Source organism: Bombina bombina, chromosome 1 (assembly GCF_027579735.1).
Source record: "Bombina bombina isolate aBomBom1 chromosome 1, aBomBom1.pri, whole genome shotgun sequence".
In the NCBI taxonomy this organism is placed as follows: Eukaryota; Metazoa; Chordata; class Amphibia; order Anura; family Bombinatoridae; genus Bombina; species Bombina bombina.
In genome coordinates, this window is record NC_069499.1 from 996,259,466 (window position 1) to 996,278,810 (window position 19,345).

Sequence of the window (19,345 nt, forward strand, 5' to 3'; positions counted from 1 at the left end):
CAAAAGGAAGACAAAGAAAATCGTCCAGGTCGATCCCTATTAGGATCCGCTCTGGATCCCCGCCCACGAGGAACAGGACAGTGAGGATTGAGTACAATCCCCTGATGCCCCACCCAAAGGCAGAACGAGAATCAGTCTGACATTTGGGAACGAAAGGCTTCCTCTACCATGTTTTAGCCATGCATGTGTAGAGCCTCAAAAAATTAGTCATGGAAGGTTCACTTCACTATTCGATCTGAAGAGACACCAAGATAATAAACTCCTCATCCGAGTAAGCAACTCACCCCCCAGTAAGAAACAGGAATAGCACCCTATCAGGACCAGCCTGCTACATAGGACACTCCAAACTGAACCAGGCCACAGAAAATTCGAGCCCCCAAGAGGACTCGACAAAAGGATCTAAAAACATAACAATGTACTAACACCTTAACATGCGACTACCGCAAAAGTGCCCAAGCGACCACAAAATCACTAGTATCAAATACCAGAGAAGAAATATATCCCAACGGAGAAATCATAACAGCCATGAGCTTTTAAAAATAAAAAAAATACATCCTAAACGGGTCAAATAAAAAGAGGGCAGCACCCGCAGGTGAACGCCCAAGAAGAATGGGTACAACAGGACCAGACAATCAGAGACCCCATTCTTCCAAAGCTCAAAACTGAAATAAGATACCCAAAAAAGAAAGAAAAATTGAAGACGACCAGGAGATTAACTTCATCCCCACACGTCCAACCCAGCTTGCCGTCTGGAACAGAAGACCGAGGATTTCTTAACCTATTAGTACTGGGATCCTCCAGAACCGCCAAAACATGCCGCATCAGGACACGAAGGCTCGCCAGTCTATAACGAAAAGCAAGACTTACCTCCGTCGGGGCAACTGACGACCCCGACCCAGAGGGTTGGGCCCCTGAAGCTTTAGCGGAAACCGCTTACCCAGATGGCTGATCTGACCCAGACAATCCCACACCTGACAAGCCTCAGTTAGCATAACACGGACAGTATCTCAGCAACACCTCCTCTGGAAGATGTAAATGCGCCAGGGTTATAGATATGGCCATGCGGAACTGTGCCGTAACCTCTGGAGGAAACAAGCCGCCTTCCAGAGAAGGGGTAACGGCATTAGAAACACCTACTTGCGTAGCCAAAGAAGGTTCTAGGAGACGCGCCGCACGGGATATGGGATCCCCAGGGGCGGGCGGCTTGGCGGACTCTAAGTTCCCTGTAACGGGAGAAGAGAGCACTCTAGAGCGGCATTCGGAACATAACTGATGGACATGGATTACCCGGGCCATTTCATACTCTGATTCAGATTCTACTTTTTGTGAAGAGACATCCGTCTCCCAAAAAATCAGAATCCTCCATAACTTTTCTTCATCGCCACACAGTCAGGAATATGGAAATGGAGCACAAAAGCGTGACCACACCTCGTCACAAGGTGCACCGTGCAGGCCATAGAAAAGCGTGCCAAGGACTACAAGGGCTACGCAGCCCGACAAGAAAAGGCCGTTATGTTCCGATCTAGCCACAAGCCCAAGTAACACTACACATTAGCAGACAGAATCACATAACAAACATGATTAAAGTCCCCCCCTGTTCAATAACCCCCCTCAGGAGATATTAACCCTTGATTCTATATAAAGATAAAGGAGTCCCACTGAGAGCCTGACGACTTTGTTTATCTTACTTATTCACATCATCAAAGTAAAATGAAACGATCCTACCGGAATCAACGCCATGGAACAGGAACAGGGCTCTTCAAGTGTGACAGATAGCAGCCTCGCTTCTGACATGGACTTGAGAGAAGAAAGCAGGCAGCGAAACTCGTCAACGCTGATTGCTAAGGAGATGTTAACATGAATCAGGATGGTTTCGCAGAAAGACTCTCCCTGGATCTCCGGACTCTAACTTTCATCCATGCTCTCACTGATAGGCTGACCGGCCTACTTAAAAACTCCAGTCCCATTTTGAAGAGTACTACCCTCCATAAGAGACTATATAAAAAAATCTTCCGACACTTCTCTGCCAACCTCCTGTGACGAAAGTCAAAGATTGACTGGGGGATGAGTGAAGTGGGGGAGGTATTTAAGCCTTTGGCTGGGGTGTGTCTGCCTCCTCCTGGTGGCCAGGTTCTGAATTCCCAAAAGTAATGAATGCAGCTGTGGACTCTTCCCATTTAAGAAGAAAAAGCCCTCTAGAGGGGAAAACAGCAGACAGAGGGTACCCTGCAAACTTACCTAAATCAGGGCCTGGGACACTTAACATTTTTAGGAAATATATTATTTGTGTGTAGCCATAAGTTTATATGCACCACTTGAGGCTTCTAAAATATTGATCTCTGGCCCGTGTGTTAAAAAGTTGGCCATCACTGAGATAGAGCATACAATTGTAAACAACTTTCCAGTTAACTTCTGTTTCAAATTGTACTTCAATCTCTCAATATCATTTACTGAAGGAGCAGCAATGCACTACCGGGAGTTAGCTGAACATATTGGTAAGCCAATGACAAAGACATATATATGTGCAGTCACCTATCAGCAGCTAGCTCCCAGCTCCTGAGCCTGATAATAGAATTAAATTGGAAACATTTAAAATTGCTCTGAATCATGAAAGAAAAATATGGGGTTTCATGTCCCTTTAACATGCATAAGATTTTATGGAGTTATATATAACAAATATCATAAGATTTATACTAAATAATAAGTATAAATATAGCTGCAAGCAGCAACAGAGGTGGCCATGCGCATCGCCTTTGCAATGGCATACAAGCTGCTAAGACACAATATATAGCTATAAAGCAAATTTCACAGCTTTAATATAAGCTGTTGCAAAGAAATCACATTTTCAAAATTTTCGCGTAAACCAATATGGCTCCACAGCTTGTGATCAATTCCTTTAACGTGAACAAATACGACTATGTCACAATATAAGGTAATACAGCTAGTTTCACAGTTCTAAAATAAGCAGTTGCAGAGAAAAGAGATTTTTGAAATGTTCGCATAAAACAAAACGCCTGCCAGATCATATGATATACAGCCTCTGTATTATGCACAATAATTCTCACCATAGATGTCAATAAACATGGCAAAAATAAAGCATTTTTGTAAAACGGTTTGTGTTTTATTATTAATTTAAAAATATCGTTAAGCGTTTTTGAACAATTCAAAATGGCTGCCAAACCACATGACCTATCAACTTCTCTTGAACAAATCTGAATGTTAGTCATAAGCTAACTCTGTAAACAAAATTTGTCTGTGTCATAAGCGGTTTCGGAGAAGAAGATTTTTGTAGTTTTTAAAAACAGCGCATACGAAACAAAATGGCCGTCAAGCTATGCGTTGTATGGCTTTCAAATTGCACATACTAATGCTCACTATAGACCTCTACAATTTGCATTAGTTTCATGAAAATTGGCAAATGTTTTATTTTACGAAGGCCACTGCATAGTTCGAATTTTGACTGCAATATGGTCTTTGAGGGTTATGACTATGTGTAATCATGTGTCTATTACACTAATATTGTAAAACTAATGCATAAAGTGCAAATTTACACAATTATATGTTGATAAAAAGGTTGTCTCACAGCAGCCATGTTTATTAAGGAAAAATTGCAGTTTGAACAAACTTGGTAGAGGACCTTGCAAGGAGTATATATGCAAAATTGTGATTTATTGCACTAAGCGGTTTAAGAGAAGAAGATGTTTAAAGATTTTCGCAATAAGCAAGATGGCTGCTACATCATGTGACCAAGGCATTTCTGTTGAGCAATAGCAAATCTAGGTCATAGCAGCACTGAGCACAGCAAGTTTCAATGTTGTAACATAAGCAGTTCCAGAGCTGAAGATTTTTAAGCGTTTCTCGAAATTTGTTGCAAAAAACAAAATGGCTGCCTATCCATTTGACCTATGAGTTCAATGTTGCATGAGATGTAGCATTGCAAAAGGCTGTACCAGCATACCTGATTTCAAGAGTTTAGCATAAGTAATTTGTGTTTTGTGAGCAATTAACTCAAGAGGCAGTATTGAATTACAAATAATTACGGTAAACATAAAACCGATATTGCTGCCGCATCATGCGACTGATTCTCTCCTAAGCAGCAATTGTGAATCTAGGTCACCATATAAGACTATACAGCAAATTTCACAGTTCTTACATAAGCGGTTGCAGAAAAAATAGACTTTCAATATTTTCGCGTAAACCAAGATGGCTGCCCGATCATAATATATACAGCCTTACCATAGATGTCAATAAACATGGCAAAAATAAAGTATTTTTGTAAAACTGTTTTTGTTTTATTATTAATTTAAAAATATCGTTAAGCGTAGTGGCGGAATAATAAAAAAAAAATAATAATAATAATCCTGACAATAACGATAGGTTGTCCTGCAACTTTGTTGCATGGCCACCTAATTATTGCTTTATATCAAAATATGTAATTTGAGGGAATACAGATTTGTTTCAACTGGCCTTCCTGCTGGTTTAAGTAAAAAAAAAAAAAAAAATTAGACCCTATTTGTAGAGAGAGAAAATGTTTTCTAACCTTTATACTCAACTCTTACTTACAGTAATGCACTTTTTGCACATTTCTTGTTACATATTGTAGTAGATGTTTCAGAGTTTATGGCTGTACTTGGTCCTTTGTCACACAACTTCATGGTTGCACATACGTTTGTCAATTGTCCTATCACTCTCTGATAAAACTAAATTTATGCTTACCTGATAAATTTCTTTCTTTCTCGACACTGAGTCCACGGATCATCTAATTACTATTGGAAATATCACTCCTGGCCAGCAGGAGGCGGCAAAGAGCACCACAGCAAAGTTGTTAAATATCACCTCCCTTCCCTCCAACTCCAGTCATTCGACCGAAGTAAAAGGTGAGAAAGGAAGCAACAAGATGCAGGTGTGTCTGAAATTTATAATACAACAAAAAAAAAAACAATCTTAAACAGGGCAGGCCGTGGACTCACAGTGTCAAGAAAGAAAGAAATTCATCAGGTAAGCATAAATTTTGTTTTCTTTCTAATGACACGGTGAGTCCACGTATCATCTAATTACTGTTGGGAATCAATACCCAAGCTAGAGGACACAGATGATAAGGGAGGGACAAAACAGGGAACCTAAATGGAAGGCACCACTGCTTGAAGAACCTTTCTCCCAAAGGAAGCCTAAGCAGAGGCAAAAGTATCAAATTTATAGAACTTGGAAAAAGTGTGTAGAGAGGACCAAGTTGGAGCCTTGCAAATCTGTTCCACAGAAGCTTCATTTTTGAATGCCCAGAAAGAGGAAACAGCCGTCGTAGAATGAGCCATGACTCTCTCAGGAGGCTGCTGTCCAGCAGTTTCATAGGCCAAGAGAATTATACTCTTCAGCCACAAAGAAGGAAAAGTAGCCGTAGCTTTCTGACCCTTACGCTTCCCAGAGAAACCAACAAACAGAGCTGAAGACTGACGAAAATCCTTAGTCGCCTGTAAATAATATTTCAATGCACGCACCACATCTAGGTTGTGCAGCAGACGCTCCTTATAAGAAGAAGGGTTAGGACACAAAGAAAGAACAATCTCTTGATTAATCTTTATCGTATTATAACAACCCAGACAGCCTCTACACCTCAGCCAGCCCTGCTGAGGCGCCTACCTGTCCTGCTGACCGCCGGAATAGATAACTGCCCAACTCCTGTTAGTACAGAAGTACTAACAGTTCCTTCACACAGAAAGCGGAATTGCAGCTATGAGAAGCACCTCCGACACACCGGAGCTGAGTAGGGATGAAAGGAAGTGCGCAAATTCTTTGCCGCTTCTAAAAACAGACCCGCCCATCGTGGGCGTTACAACCAGAAATTAATTTTGAAAATAAAGTCGCTGGGAAAATAAAATCACCATAAGCTGAATAATAAAAACAAAAATGTATGCTTACCTGATAAATTTATTTCTCTTGTGGTGTATCCAGTCCACGGATCATCCATTACTTGTGGGATATTCTCCTTCCCAACAGGAAGCTGCAAGAGGATCACCCACAGCAGAGCTGTCTATATAGCTCCTCCCCTAACTGCCACCTACCAGTCATTCGACCGAAGACAAGCAAGAGAAAGGAGAAACTATAGGGTGCAGTGGTGACTGTAGTTTAAAAATAAAAAACACCTGCCTTAAAATGACAGGGCGGGCCGTGGACTGGATACACCACAAGAGAAATAAATTTATCAGGTAAGCATAAATTTTGTTTTCTCTTGTAAGGTGTATCCAGTCCACGGATCATCCATTACTTGTGGGATACCAATACCAAAGCTATAGGACACGGATGAAGGGAGGGACAAGGCAGGCGCTTAAACGGAAGGCACCACTGCCTGTAAGACCTTTCTCCCAAAAATAGCCTCCGAAGAAGCAAAAGTATAAAATTTATAGAATTTAGAAAAAGTATGAAGCGAAGACCAAGTCGCCGCCTTACAAATCTGTTCAACAGAAGCCTCATTCTTAAAAGCCCATGTGGAAGCTACCGTTCTAGTAGAATGAGCTGTAATTCTTTCAGGAGGCTGCTGGCCAGCAGTCTCATAAGCTAAGCGGATTATACTTCTTAGCCAAAAAGATAGAGAAGTTGCCGAAGCCTTTTGGCCTCTCCTCTGTCCAGAGTAGACAACAAACAAAGCAGATGTTTGACGAAAATCTTTAGTAGCTTGTAAATGAAACTTTAAAGCGCAAACCACGTCAAGATTGTGTAAAAGACGTTCCTTCTTTGAAGAAGGATTAGGACACACTGACGGAACAACAATCTCCTGATTGATATTTTTATTAGATACCACCTTAGGCAGAAAACCAGGTTTGGTACGTAACACTACCTTATCTGCATGGAAAATGAGATAAGGGTTATCACGTTGTAAAGCAGATAACTCCGAAACTCTTCGAGCCGAGGAGATAGCTACTAAAAACAGAACATTCCAAGATAAGAGCTTAATATCTATGGAATGCAAAGGTTCAAACGGAACCCCTTGAAGAACTTTAAGAACTAAATTTAAACTCCATGGCGGAGCAACAGCTTTAAAAACAGGCTTGATTCTAACCAGAGCCTGACAAAACGCCTGAACATCTGGAACCTCAGCCAGACGTTTGTGCAAAAGAATAAACAGAGCAGAAATCTGTCCCTTTAACGAACTAGCTGATAAACCCTTCTCCAATCCTTCTTGGAGAAAAGATAATATCCTAGGAATCCTGACTTTACTCCATGAGCAACCCTTGGATTCACACCAATGAAGATATTTACACCATATCTTATGATAGATTTTCCTGGTGACAGGCTTTCGCACCTGTATTAAGGTATCAATGACCGACTCTGAGAAACCACGCTTTGATAAAATCAAGCGTTCAATCTCCAAGCAGTCAGACGCAGAAAAATTAGATTTGGATGGTTGAAAGGACCCTGAAGTAGAAGGACCTGTCTCAGAGGCAGAGTCCATGGTGGAGAGGATGACATGTCCACCAGATCTGCATACCAAGTCCTGCGAGGCCATGCAGGTGCTATCAAAATCACCGAAGCTCTCTCCTGTTTGATCTTGGCAATCAGACGAGGGAGCAGAGGAAACAGTGGAAACACATAAGCCAGGTTGAAGGACCAATGCACTGCTAGAGCATCTATCAGTGCTGCCTTGGGATCCCTGGACCTGGAACAGTAACATGGAAGCTTGGCGTTCTGACGAGACGCCATGAGATCCAGTTCTGGTTTGCCCCAAAGTTGAATCAACTGTGCAAATACCTCCGGATGGAGCTCCCACTCCCCCGGATGAAAAGTCTGTTGACTTAGAAAATCCGCCTCCCAGTTCTCTACTCCTGGGATATGGATAGCTGATAGATGGCAAGAGTGAATCTCTGCCCATCGATTATCTTTGAAACCTCCAACATTGCTAGGGAACTCCTTGTTCCCCCTTAATGGTTGATGTAAGCTACAGTCGTGATGTTGTCCGACTGAAATCTGATGAACCTGACCGCAGCTAGCTGAGGCCAAGCCTGAAGAGCATTGAATATCGCTCTTAGTTCGGCATGTTTATCAGAAGGCGTGCTTCCTCCTGAGTCCACGAACCCTGAGCCTTCAGGGAGTTCCAGACTGCACCACAGCCCAGAAGGCTGGCATCTGTTGTTACTATTGTCCAATCTGGCCTGCGGAAGGTCATACCTTTGGACAGATGGACCCGAGATAGCCACCAGAGAAGAGAATCCCTGGTCTCTTGATCCAGATTTAGTAGAGGGGACAAATCCGTGTAATCCCCATTCCACTGACTGAGCATGCAGAGTTGCAGCGGTCTGAGATGTAGGCGGGCAAACGGCACTATGTCCATTGCCGCTACCATTAAGACGATTACTTCCATACACTGAGCCACTGAAGGGCGAGAAGTAGAATAAAGAACACGGCAGGAATTTAGAAGTTTTGACAACCTGGCCTCTGTCAGGTAAATCTTCATTTCTACAGAATCCATCAGAGTTCCCAGGAAGGAAACTCTTGTGAGAGGGGATAGAGAACTCTTCTTTTCGTTCACTTTCCACCCATGAGACCTCAGGAATGCCAGAACAATGTCCGTATGGGACTTGGCAATTTGGAAATTCGACGCCTGTATCAGAATGTCGTCTAAGTAAGGGGCTACTGCTATGCCCCGCGGCCTTAGGACCGCCAGAAGTGACCCGAGAACCTTCGTAAAGATTCTTGGTGCCGTAGCTAACCCAAAGGGAAGAGCCACAAACTGGTAATGCCTGTCTAGGAAGGCAAACCTGAGAAACCGATGATGATCTTTGTGTATCGGAATGTGAAGATAAGCATCCTTTAAGTCCACGGTAGTCATGTATTGACCCTCCTGGATCATAGGTAGGATGGTTCGAATAGTCTTCATCTTGAAAGATGGGACCCTGAGAAATTTGTTTAGGATCTTGAGATCTATGATTGGTCTGAAGGTTCCCTCTTTCTTGGGAACCACAAAGAGATTTGAATAGAAGCCTTGCCCCTGTTCCTCCTTTGGAACTGGGTGGATCACTCCCATAACTAGGAGGTCTTGAACACAATGTAAGAATGCCTCTCTCTTTATCTGGTCTGCAGATAATTGTGAGAGGTGAAATCTTCCTTTTGGGGAAAAAGCTTTGAAGTCCAGAAGATATCCCTGGGACACAATTTCCAACACCCAGGGATCCTGGACATCTCTTGCCCAAGCCTGGGCGAAGAGAGAAAGTCTGCCCCCTACTAGATCTGTTACCGGATCGGGGGCTGATCTTTCATGCTGTCTTAGAGGCAGCAGCAGGCTTCTTGGCCTGCTTACCTTTGTTCTAGGCCTGGTTAGGTCTCCAGACCGGCTTGGACTGGGCAAAATTTCCCTCTTGTTTTGCATTAGAGGGAGTTGATGCCGCGCTCGTCTTAAAGTTTCGAAAGGCACGAAAATTAGTTTGTTTGGTCCTTAATTTATTAGACCTATCCTGAGGAAGGGCATGACCTTTTCCTCCAGTAATATCAGAAATGATCTCCTTCAGTCCAGGCCCAAATAGGGTCTGCCCCTTGAAGGGAATGTTGAGAAGCTTAGACTTTGAAGTAACGTCAGCTGACCAGGATTTAAGCCATAGCGCCCTACGCGCCTGTATAGCAAAACCTGAGTTCTTAGCCGTTAGTTTGGTTAAATGAACAACGGCGTCAGAAACAAATGAATTGGCTAGCTTAAGCGCTTTAAGCTTGTCAAGTATATCATCCAATGGAGTTTCTACCTGTAAGGCCTCTTCCAGAGACTCAAACCAGAAGGCCGCAGCAGCAGTGACCGGGGTAATGCATGCAAGAGGCTGGAGAATAAAACCTTGTTGAATAAACATTTTCTTAAGGTAACCCTCTAACCTTTTATCCATTGGATCTAGGAAAGCACAACTGTCCTCAATGGGAATAGTTGTACGCTTAGCTAGGGTAGAAACTGCTCCCTCCACCTTAGGGACCGTTTGCCATAAGTCCCGTGTAGCGGCATCTATTGGAAACATTTTCTTAAAAATAGGAGGGGGAGAGAACGGTACACCTGGTCTATCCCATTGCTTAGTAATAATTTCTGAAAACCTTTTAGGTATTGGAAAAACATCAGTGTAAACAGGCACTGCATAGTATTTATCCAATCTACACAATTTCTCTGGCACTATAATGGTGTCACAGTCATCCAGAGTAGCTAAAACCTACCTGAGCAACACGCGGAGGTGTTCAAGCTTAAATTTAAATGTAGACATATCAGAATCAGGTTGAAGCATCTTCCCTGAGTCAGAAAAATCACCCACAGAAAGAAGCTCTCCTGCCTCAGCTTCTGCATATTGTGAGGGGATATCAGACATAGCTACTAAAGAGTCAGAGAGCTCTGTATTTTTTCTAGTGCCAGAGCTGTCTCGCTTTCCTTGTGACCCTGGTAGTTTGGACAATACCGCTGTAAGGGTATGATCCATAACTGCCGCCATGTCTTGCAAAGTAAACGCCATGGGCGCGCTAGATGTACTTGGCGCCACTTGAGCGGGAGTCCCTTGAGCGGGAGTCAAAGGTTCTGACACGTGGGGCGAGTTAGTCGGCATAATTTCCCCCTTGTCAATTTTCTCTGGTGATAAATCTTTTAAAGACAGAATATGATCTTTATAACAAAGTAAAATCAGTACATTTGGTACACATTCTAAGAGGGGGTTCCACAATAGCTTCTAAACATAATGAACAAGGAGTTTCCTCTATGTCAGACATGTTTAAACAGACTAGCAATGAGACCAGCAAGCTTGGAAAAGACTTTGATAAACGTAAACAAGCAAAAAATAAAAACGGTACTGTGCCTTTAAGATTAACAAATTTTGTCAGAAATTGAAAAACAGTGATAAAAAGCAGTAAATCTTACGAAATGTTTACAGTGTGTATAATAGACTAAGAGAGCATTGCACCCACTTGCAAATGGATGATTAACCCCTTAGTTTCAAAACCGGATAAAAAAAAACGATAAACGTTTTTTTAACAGTCACAACAAACTGCCACAGCTCTGCTGTGGCCCTACCTGCCCATACAACGACTTTTGAAGGCACAGAAACCCTTTGTAGAGGTCCTAAGTGTTCAGGGGACTCCTACAGGGAAGCTGGAAGTCTCAAGCTGCAAAAACTACTGCACGATTTAGGCCTGAAATTAGGCCCCTCCCAACCTGTACTCACAGTGAGAGGGCCATAAAAGACTATCCCTAGGCAAAATCTAGCCAGCCATGTGGAAAAAACTGGGCCCCAATAAAGTTTTATCACCAATATGTAGAAAAAAACATTTAAACACTTCCAGCAAACGTTATGTTATTTTCAGTAATGTGAGAAAGTAATAAGAATATTACCTTTTACAGCAAGCATGATACTAGTCATTATTAAATCACTGTAATCAGGCTTACCTTAAATAAATCCGGTATTAACAGCATTTTCTAGCATATTCATTTCTCTAGAAAAATTTAAACTGCACATACCTCATAGCAGGAGACCCTGCACGCCATTCCCCCAGCTGAAGTTACCTCATCTCTTCAGTTATGTGTGAGAACAGCAATGGATCTTAGTTACAGCCTTCTAAGATCATCAAACACCACAGGCAGACTCTTCTTCAACTTTCTGGCTGAGGCTAAAACAGTACAACTCCGGTACCATTTGAAAATAATAAACCTTTGATTGAAGATAAACTACATAAATTCACCACATCTCTCTAGCTACTTCCTATCTTGTCGAGAGCTGCAAGAGAATGACTGGGAGGTGGCAGTTAGGGGAGGAGCTATATAGACAGCTCTGCTGTGGGTGATCCTCTTGCAGCTTCCTGTTGGGAAGGAGAATATCCCACAAGTAATGGATGATCCGTGGACTGGATACACCTTACAAGAGAAAAATTCTATAGTTCCTTCCTCACGTCCCCAGTGCCTGCACAAACTGCCTGTCATGTCCTATAACCCACAATAGGATGAGTCCCAACAGATAGACTGTTAAAGTGCCAATATTTTTCTGCATGTCTCCTAAAATAAAAATAAACTTAGCACTTACCCTCTATGAAATCTGCCTGGCAGCAGGGCAGCTCACTAGGTTTGAGAGGTATCCTCCCTCACATGGACCTGGGAAAGAAAAACAAAGACTGAGTAATCTTACTCAGGCTTTAATGTTAGGGCAGCATTAAATACATGGGAGGCGCAGTGAGGATTGTACCCCACAAGTTCCCATTGCTTGAAAGCCACCACTGCTCTACTGAAGAGACTGACATGGGCTACGGCTACACCCAGGACAAACTTGTACTGCTGAAAAATATCAAACTCTTGCTTGAAGAATCTTCTTCCAAACACCCAAACTTTACCACCTCCTTGCTCTTAACGTAGGCAAAGAGAATGACTAGGGTTGGAGGGAAGGGAGTTGATATTTAACAGCTTTGCTGTGGTGCTCTTTGGCTCCTCCTGCTGGTCAGGAGTGATATTCCCAATAGTAATTAGATGATCCGTGGACTCACCGTGTCATTAGAAAGAAACATGTATTTGGTTGCAGTTGATAAACCTGTAGTTACAACATATAGGTCTAGTTACTCTTTCTGTTGCTCCCATTAAAACATATTGACAAAAATACAATGAGAATTTTTATATGCTCTTTATCCACTAAAAACTCATGCAGGTTTTGAAGACTTGCATTCAAATCACTGTTCAACCATTACCCCTATATAAAAAAAAAAACTTGCACTGCTTTATTTTATATTAACTATACCTTAAAAAAACTGGCCTTACTGTCCACTAAAGCAAAGGACTTTGTGAGATTTTCAAACTTATTTTACAGATTCTGAAACACTCAAATGGAATAAAAAGTGGATTAAAAAACTGTAGAGTGTAATCTGAACAAACCTGCCACAGTAGGAGCAGCCAATAGGGTGTCATTTATCTGCAGTAGAAAAAGGAGCAGAACCTCCCATGTTTCACGAGCCATGTGGGTTGAGTCTCGGGCAAGCTTCTGAATGGATCTCAGCACTTGAAGGCAGAGCCTGATCTGGCTGCTCACTTGCTCATGCCTGAAACAGGAACAAGGAATTGTTACATTTATGACCTGTATTTGATAAATCAGTAGTAAAATCTTACACTGGAACAATGAAATTAACAAACATGGATAAAAAAAGGCAGGGTGGCTCAGTCATACGAGTTACATGAACATTTACTTTAAAGCAAGGAAGACAGACGATTTATTAAAAACTGCATGATGGCTTACAGGAGAGAAATACCTAGATAAATTATTACTACATTAAAGTACCCATATTTATAATATACCAAACCTAGGTTTTGGAATAATCTATAGAACACAGCTTCAGCTATAATGCCTTTATAGAGACAACCCAGTGGAGGAGGGGAGCGAAAACATTTTGAAGTATGAGGATAAAAATAGTATGAAGTGTAGATCCTTATAAAGAAGTTTTGTGTAGACTCATGTAATTACAGTTACTAATATATCAAAGATGAAGACGTGAAGTTTAAAAGATCTTGCCATTACATTTGTAACAAATCATCAGGTTTTCTACCAAGGAGAATAGTACTGCATTTAATTACTGCCAAAATTAGGCCAACTTACCAGTTAAGCAGTTAGCCAATAAACATTCTACTATTTTTATTCTAGTTCATGTAAGGGTATGTTTATTAAAATATAGTACATTGGAAAAAAGGGTAAAGATGTCAGAGATGGATAAGCAGTTAAAGGGACACTAAACCCACACATTTTCTTTCATGATTCATGAAGAGAATACAATTTTAAACATTCCAATTTACTTTAGATATCCTTTGTTGAATACATAGCAATGCACATGGGTGAGCCAATCACACGAGTCATCTATATGCAGCCACCAATCAGCAGCTACTGAGCCTATCTAGATATGCTTTTCAGCAAAGGATATCAAGAGAATGAAGTAAATTAGATAAAGTAAATTAGAAAGTTGTTTAAAATTGCATTCTCTTTTTAAATCATGAAAAAAAAATGGAGTTTTATGTCCTTTTAAGCATGCCTGGATAAAGTGGCACAGGCAGAAATGAACTCAATGAGTACACAGTAGAATCTGTCTATATTGTTAATGTACAAATGCTCTTTATTCCTACTTTCAATGTAGACTCTCTCCTAAAACCACGCAATTTTACTTTCCAATTTAATAGTTGTTCTCTGTATAACGGCTATATATGTATGTTATAAATACAGATGTTCTACAAAACTTTTCCTGGAAAAAACACACAACTAATTTATTATAGCAATTTATAAAATAATTTTAGTGCAAGCTATTGAAAAAACATGTTGACAGTAATACAGTATAAATACACATTTGTGTTGGGTGACAAAGCAATAAATCTGCTTAAGCTCTGAATCCTAAACTGTTTATGGTAGACAGGTTAATGTATACTTAAGATTCAAAACAGCTCAAATGAAAAAAAGCCTGACATCTCCCTGAAGTGTCTTTTCTGTACACAGAAATAATCCTTTATTCAACAAATCATACATACTGACTGTCTGACTCTCCACTGTCTATTTCTTGATTGGTTTAATTATTTTCCCACTCATGAATTTTACAGATTTACATATGATGATAGTTGAACAGTAAAAAAAAAAAAAAAAAAATGAATATCATGAGTTTTTAAAGTTACAAAAAAGATCCATTTGGAAAATATCAAAGTTCATTATGTTCCAGAATATGCAACCCTAATGCTTCATGTGATCTTTAAAATTGTTAGAGATTTAAGAGGCTCACAGGGTTCTACAGGATACTGTGTGCACATTCTCTCACCTTGGCACAAAAAGGTTCTGGAGGTGCTTCAGTATAAGTTGAATATACATGTTGGGCTCTTTGATGACAGGTAGGGGGATGGACTCCTTTGTAGATACAAGAGCCATAATCCAATCTGTATATACATCAACACAGAACTTCACTGTATCTCCCTCCAGTGGCAACGTAAGACCATAACATATCACCTCCATGGTCCATTTCACCTTGTAAGTAAAGAAAAAACAATACAATTTCAGGTTTACTCTTAGTAACTCTGCATAACTCATATAGAAACAGATTTTTGACAGCAGGTAAGGAGCAGGTGCCACACTTTGCCCTTATTTCCTTCAGAAGAGTAATAATTATTTAGATATCCTAGTCCGGGTATTTTTGAGTTAATTTACAATATATGTCCTTGCCACCTCTATTTAATGGCTATTATATTGATCAACCATTTATTCTGTAAATAAGTGGCTGGTTATGCGAAATACTTGAACCAACTACCCTTCAAGTTGAGATCATGGCCACTTGTTAAAAGGGATACTGAACCCAAATTACTTTATTTCGTGATTCAGATAGAGCATGCAGTTTTAAACAACTTTCTAATTTACTCCTATTATAAATTTTTCTTCGTTCTCTTGCTAAAAGCAGGAATGTAAAGCTTACGAGCCAGACCATTTTTGGTTCAGCACCCTGGATAACGCTTGCTGATTGGTGGCTGCATTTAGTCACCAATCAGCAAGCACTACCCAAACGCTGAACCAAAATTGGGCCCCCTCCTAAGCTTTACATTCTTGCTTTTCAAAAAAAAGATACCAAGAGACACGAGAAAAATGTATAATAGGAGTAAATTAGAAAGTTGTTTGTTTAAAACTGCATGCTTTATCTGAATAACAAATGAAAATAATTTCATTCAGTATCCCTTTAAGCTTAATAGAAAGAAATGTATTAGCAGCAGTCACTACCACTGGCTCACTTTAACCGACAGTAAACAGGGTGTGCACTAAACAGTGCAAATAAGCTAAAGTCCTATAATAAATGCAATACATTTTTGGGAAGTTGAAAATATTGCCAAAAAAAACAATATTTATGCTTACCTGATAAATTAGCATACATGTTTTCTTTGCAATGGCATGGAGCGTCCACTAATCCATTCTAATTACTAGTGGGAACAAAAACCCAAGTTAGAGGCCACAGAATGGAAAGGGAGGGAGAACAAGACAGGCGGACCTAAACTGAGCGCACCACTTGAAGAAATTTTCTCCCAAAAGGAAGCTTCAGCGTTGAATTTGTAAAATTTAGAAAATGAGGACCAAGTGGCCGCCTTGCAAATTTGCTCCACAGAAGCCTTGTTTTTAAAGGCCCAGGAAGAAGAAACAGCCCTAGTTGAATGAGCCGTAATGCTCTCAGGAGGTTGATGTCCCAGCTGTCTCATAAGCAAACCGAATAACACTCCTCAACCAAAAAGAAAGAGAAGTAGACGTGGCCTTCTGGCCCTTTACGATTGCCAAAAAACACCACAAAAAGGGCAGAAGAATGCCGAAAATCCTTAGTAGCCTGGAGATCGAATTTTAGAGCACAAACTACATCCAGGTTGTGTAACAGAACTAAGGAACAGCAATTTCCTGATTGATATTCCGGTCCGAAACCACCTTAGGAAGAAATCCCAATTTGGTACAAAGGACCGCCTTAACCATATGGAAAAGATGATAAGGGGGATCAAACTCTGAAACCGAAAGCTCTGAGACTATACGGGGAGAAGAAATAAATAAAAACAAAAACTTTCCAAGACAACAATTTAATATCAACAGAGTGCGAGTGCATAGGCTCAAACTAAGCCTGCTGCAGAACCCGAAGAACAAGATTAAGGCTCCACAGAGGAGCAACAGTTTTAAAAACAGTCCTGATTCTGACCAGGGCCTGACCAAAGGATTGAACATCTGGTAAATTGGCCAAACGTTTATGTAGCAGAACAGAAAGGGCAGAAATCTGACCCTTCAGAGAACTGACAAACCCTTCTCCAGACCTTCCTGACGAAAGGACAGAATATGTGGAACTCTCACTTGACGTCAAGAGAACCCCCGAGACTCACACCAGTAAAGGTATGAGTGCCAAACCTTATGGTATATATTGCGAGTTACCGGCTTACGAGCCTGAATCAAGGTGTCAGTAACCTTTTCATAAACACCTTGTCTAGACAAGACTAGGCGTTCAATCACCAAGCAGTCAGCTTCAGCGAATCTAGATTTGGATGAAGAAAAGGACCCTGAAGTAGAAGGTCCTTCCTCAACGGTTATTTCCACAGAGGAGAGACTACCTCCACCGCTTAAGGATCGGGAACATCGCGAATCCAAGCCTCTTGAAAAAATGAAAGTCTGCCTCTTACTTGATCGATACCCAGATCGGGGGGCGAACCCTTCATGCTGATTTGTTCTCAGAGGAAGGCTTCTAGGACTGCTTGCCCTTATTTCAAGGTTGGTTGGATCTCCAGGAGGGCTTGGCCTGTTCAGGATTGGAATAAGAGGATTTTTGTCCCTTGAAGTTACGAAAGGAATGAAAATTAGAAGTTTGGCGACCCTTATGTCTAATTTTCTTATCCTAGGGAAGAAAGGCTCCCTTTCCAACCGTGACCGTGGAAATTATGTCAGCCAGACCAGGACCAAACAAAGTCTTCCCTTTAAAAAAGGCATAGACAGGAGTCTAGACTTAGAAACCATGTCTGCCGACCAAGACTTTAGCCACAAGGCTCTGCGAGAAAGAATGGCAAGACTAGAAGTATTTGCACTCATACAAACTACCGGCATAATGGCGTTACAAATTAAGGTATTGGCCAGTTTTAAAGCCTTGATCCTGTCCTTGGATCTCGTCCACAGTAGTCTCCTCCAAAATTAGTTAAGATAGGGAGTCACACCAATATGAGGCCGCGCCTGCTACAATGCTAGCAACTGGCTGCTATAGCAGTCCTTGGTGAAGAATTTTTTTTCTTAAGTACTCTTCCAGCTTCCTATCCATAGAATCTTTGAAAGAGGCACTATCCTCTAGAGGAATCATAGTTCTTTTAGCTAATGTGGATATAGCCCCTTAGGAACAGTACGCCAAAGTTCCTACACAGAATCTGCAACAGGAAACATCTTCTTAAAAACAGGAGATGGGGTAAAGGGAACACCCGGTTTATCCCATTCCTTAGCAATAAATGCCTGACATACGATCAGGAACAGGAAATACTTCTACTGATCTAGGCTTAACATCAGGAAAACTTTTCAGTTTATTAAAACCTTATGTAGTAAGCGGAGGTGCTCAAGCTTAAATCTAAAATTAATCTCCTCTGAATCCGCTGTACTAACTATAGCAGACTCAGAGATTTTGCCCTCAGAAGCTACCGAAGAATGGTCATCCTCAGATAATTGAGATAAACTGGCCAAGGCCGCTTTAGCATTATCAGAAATTCCTGACACAGAGGAAATATTTTAGATTTTCTCTTCCTCTTCCCTGAGATAGTCCCCCAGGCACAGACTGAGAAGAACCACAGAGCACTTGTATAACTGCTAGGGACAGGGACATATGAGGAGAAAAGTTGAGGTATGTCATGGACAGCAATATCCTGAGAAACAGATGGCTTTGAGAGGGTAAATAAAAAAAAAAAAATGAAGACTCTTTATTTTTTGAAAGTAACATATTTGCTACGCATGTGGAGCAAAATTGTACAGAAGGTATTACTTGAGCCTCTAGACAATACAAACATTTTTCAAAAGAAAAAGACAAAAATTCTTGTCAGATTCCATAGTATCATAAGAAAAATACTGATCCAGATAATAAAAAAAGCTAAGAACGGTAAATTTAGTCAAAAAATACTGAGAATGTCACTAATATAAGATAAAATGCAGGGAGGACAAATATAAGGGATGGCACCACTATTACCCAGCCTTGCTGGTGTGCACTCACCACCTCCGGTCTCACCACTCAGATTCTGCAGCTTTTACTGAATAGGAGCGAGATGAGTCCCCTTAACAGAGCGCACTATCGCCTCGGTAATTACAGTATAGGAACTGATCATCTGAGTCCGATACAGTCACAAACTGAAAGAACTCTGCTGAAAGCGGAAGGAGCCGCAAGGCCACGTGATCACAAAAAATTAAAATGCGACATAAAAAAAAGAATGCAATACGCTGCGCTGTAACAAATTCCCTCATAGTCTTAAAGTGCTCTCAGCAGTCTGATACCCTGTATTTGCAGCCCTTTAAGCAAGTCCCCAACATGAAGAGATTTGTAAGTGTCCCCATGCTCCACTGTGAAAATTGAGGAATTAACCCCCAAAGTGCTAGATCACCTAGAAGGGATTAAGCACTTACCTGCGGAGTCTCAGCTACAGGGCAGGATCGGCATCTCAGGTCTGACAGATACAGACGACCTCTGATAGGGACCTGAAGAAAAACAGAGTAACCAACCCTGGTTTTCCATATAGGGGTTAGCATAAATTGGAGAAGGACTACCCCACCGACCTCTCAACAACTAATAGCCACCATAACATATACCACAATCCTTGCTTGCAGGGAAACTACCTATTAAAGGATTAAATATCTTCAGAGCACCATCTTCGCAC

General features: G+C 41.1%; 1 protein-coding gene across 7 annotated transcripts in view; it reads right to left on the bottom strand.

Moving 5' to 3' along the window:
• RALGAPB (Ral GTPase activating protein non-catalytic subunit beta) overlaps positions 1-19,345 on the bottom strand; it is an 843,236-nt gene that overhangs the window by 740,140 nt on the left and 83,751 nt on the right. For all 7 annotated transcript variants that reach the window (XM_053712501.1, XM_053712446.1, XM_053712384.1 and 4 more), the window contains exons 3-4: positions 14,767-14,969; positions 12,857-13,020 (exon numbers count right to left, since the gene is read on the bottom strand). In XM_053712501.1, coding sequence (XP_053568476.1) covers positions 12,857-13,020; positions 14,767-14,969 — 367 coding nt within the window. The remainder of the gene's footprint in view (positions 1-12,856; positions 13,021-14,766; positions 14,970-19,345) is intronic.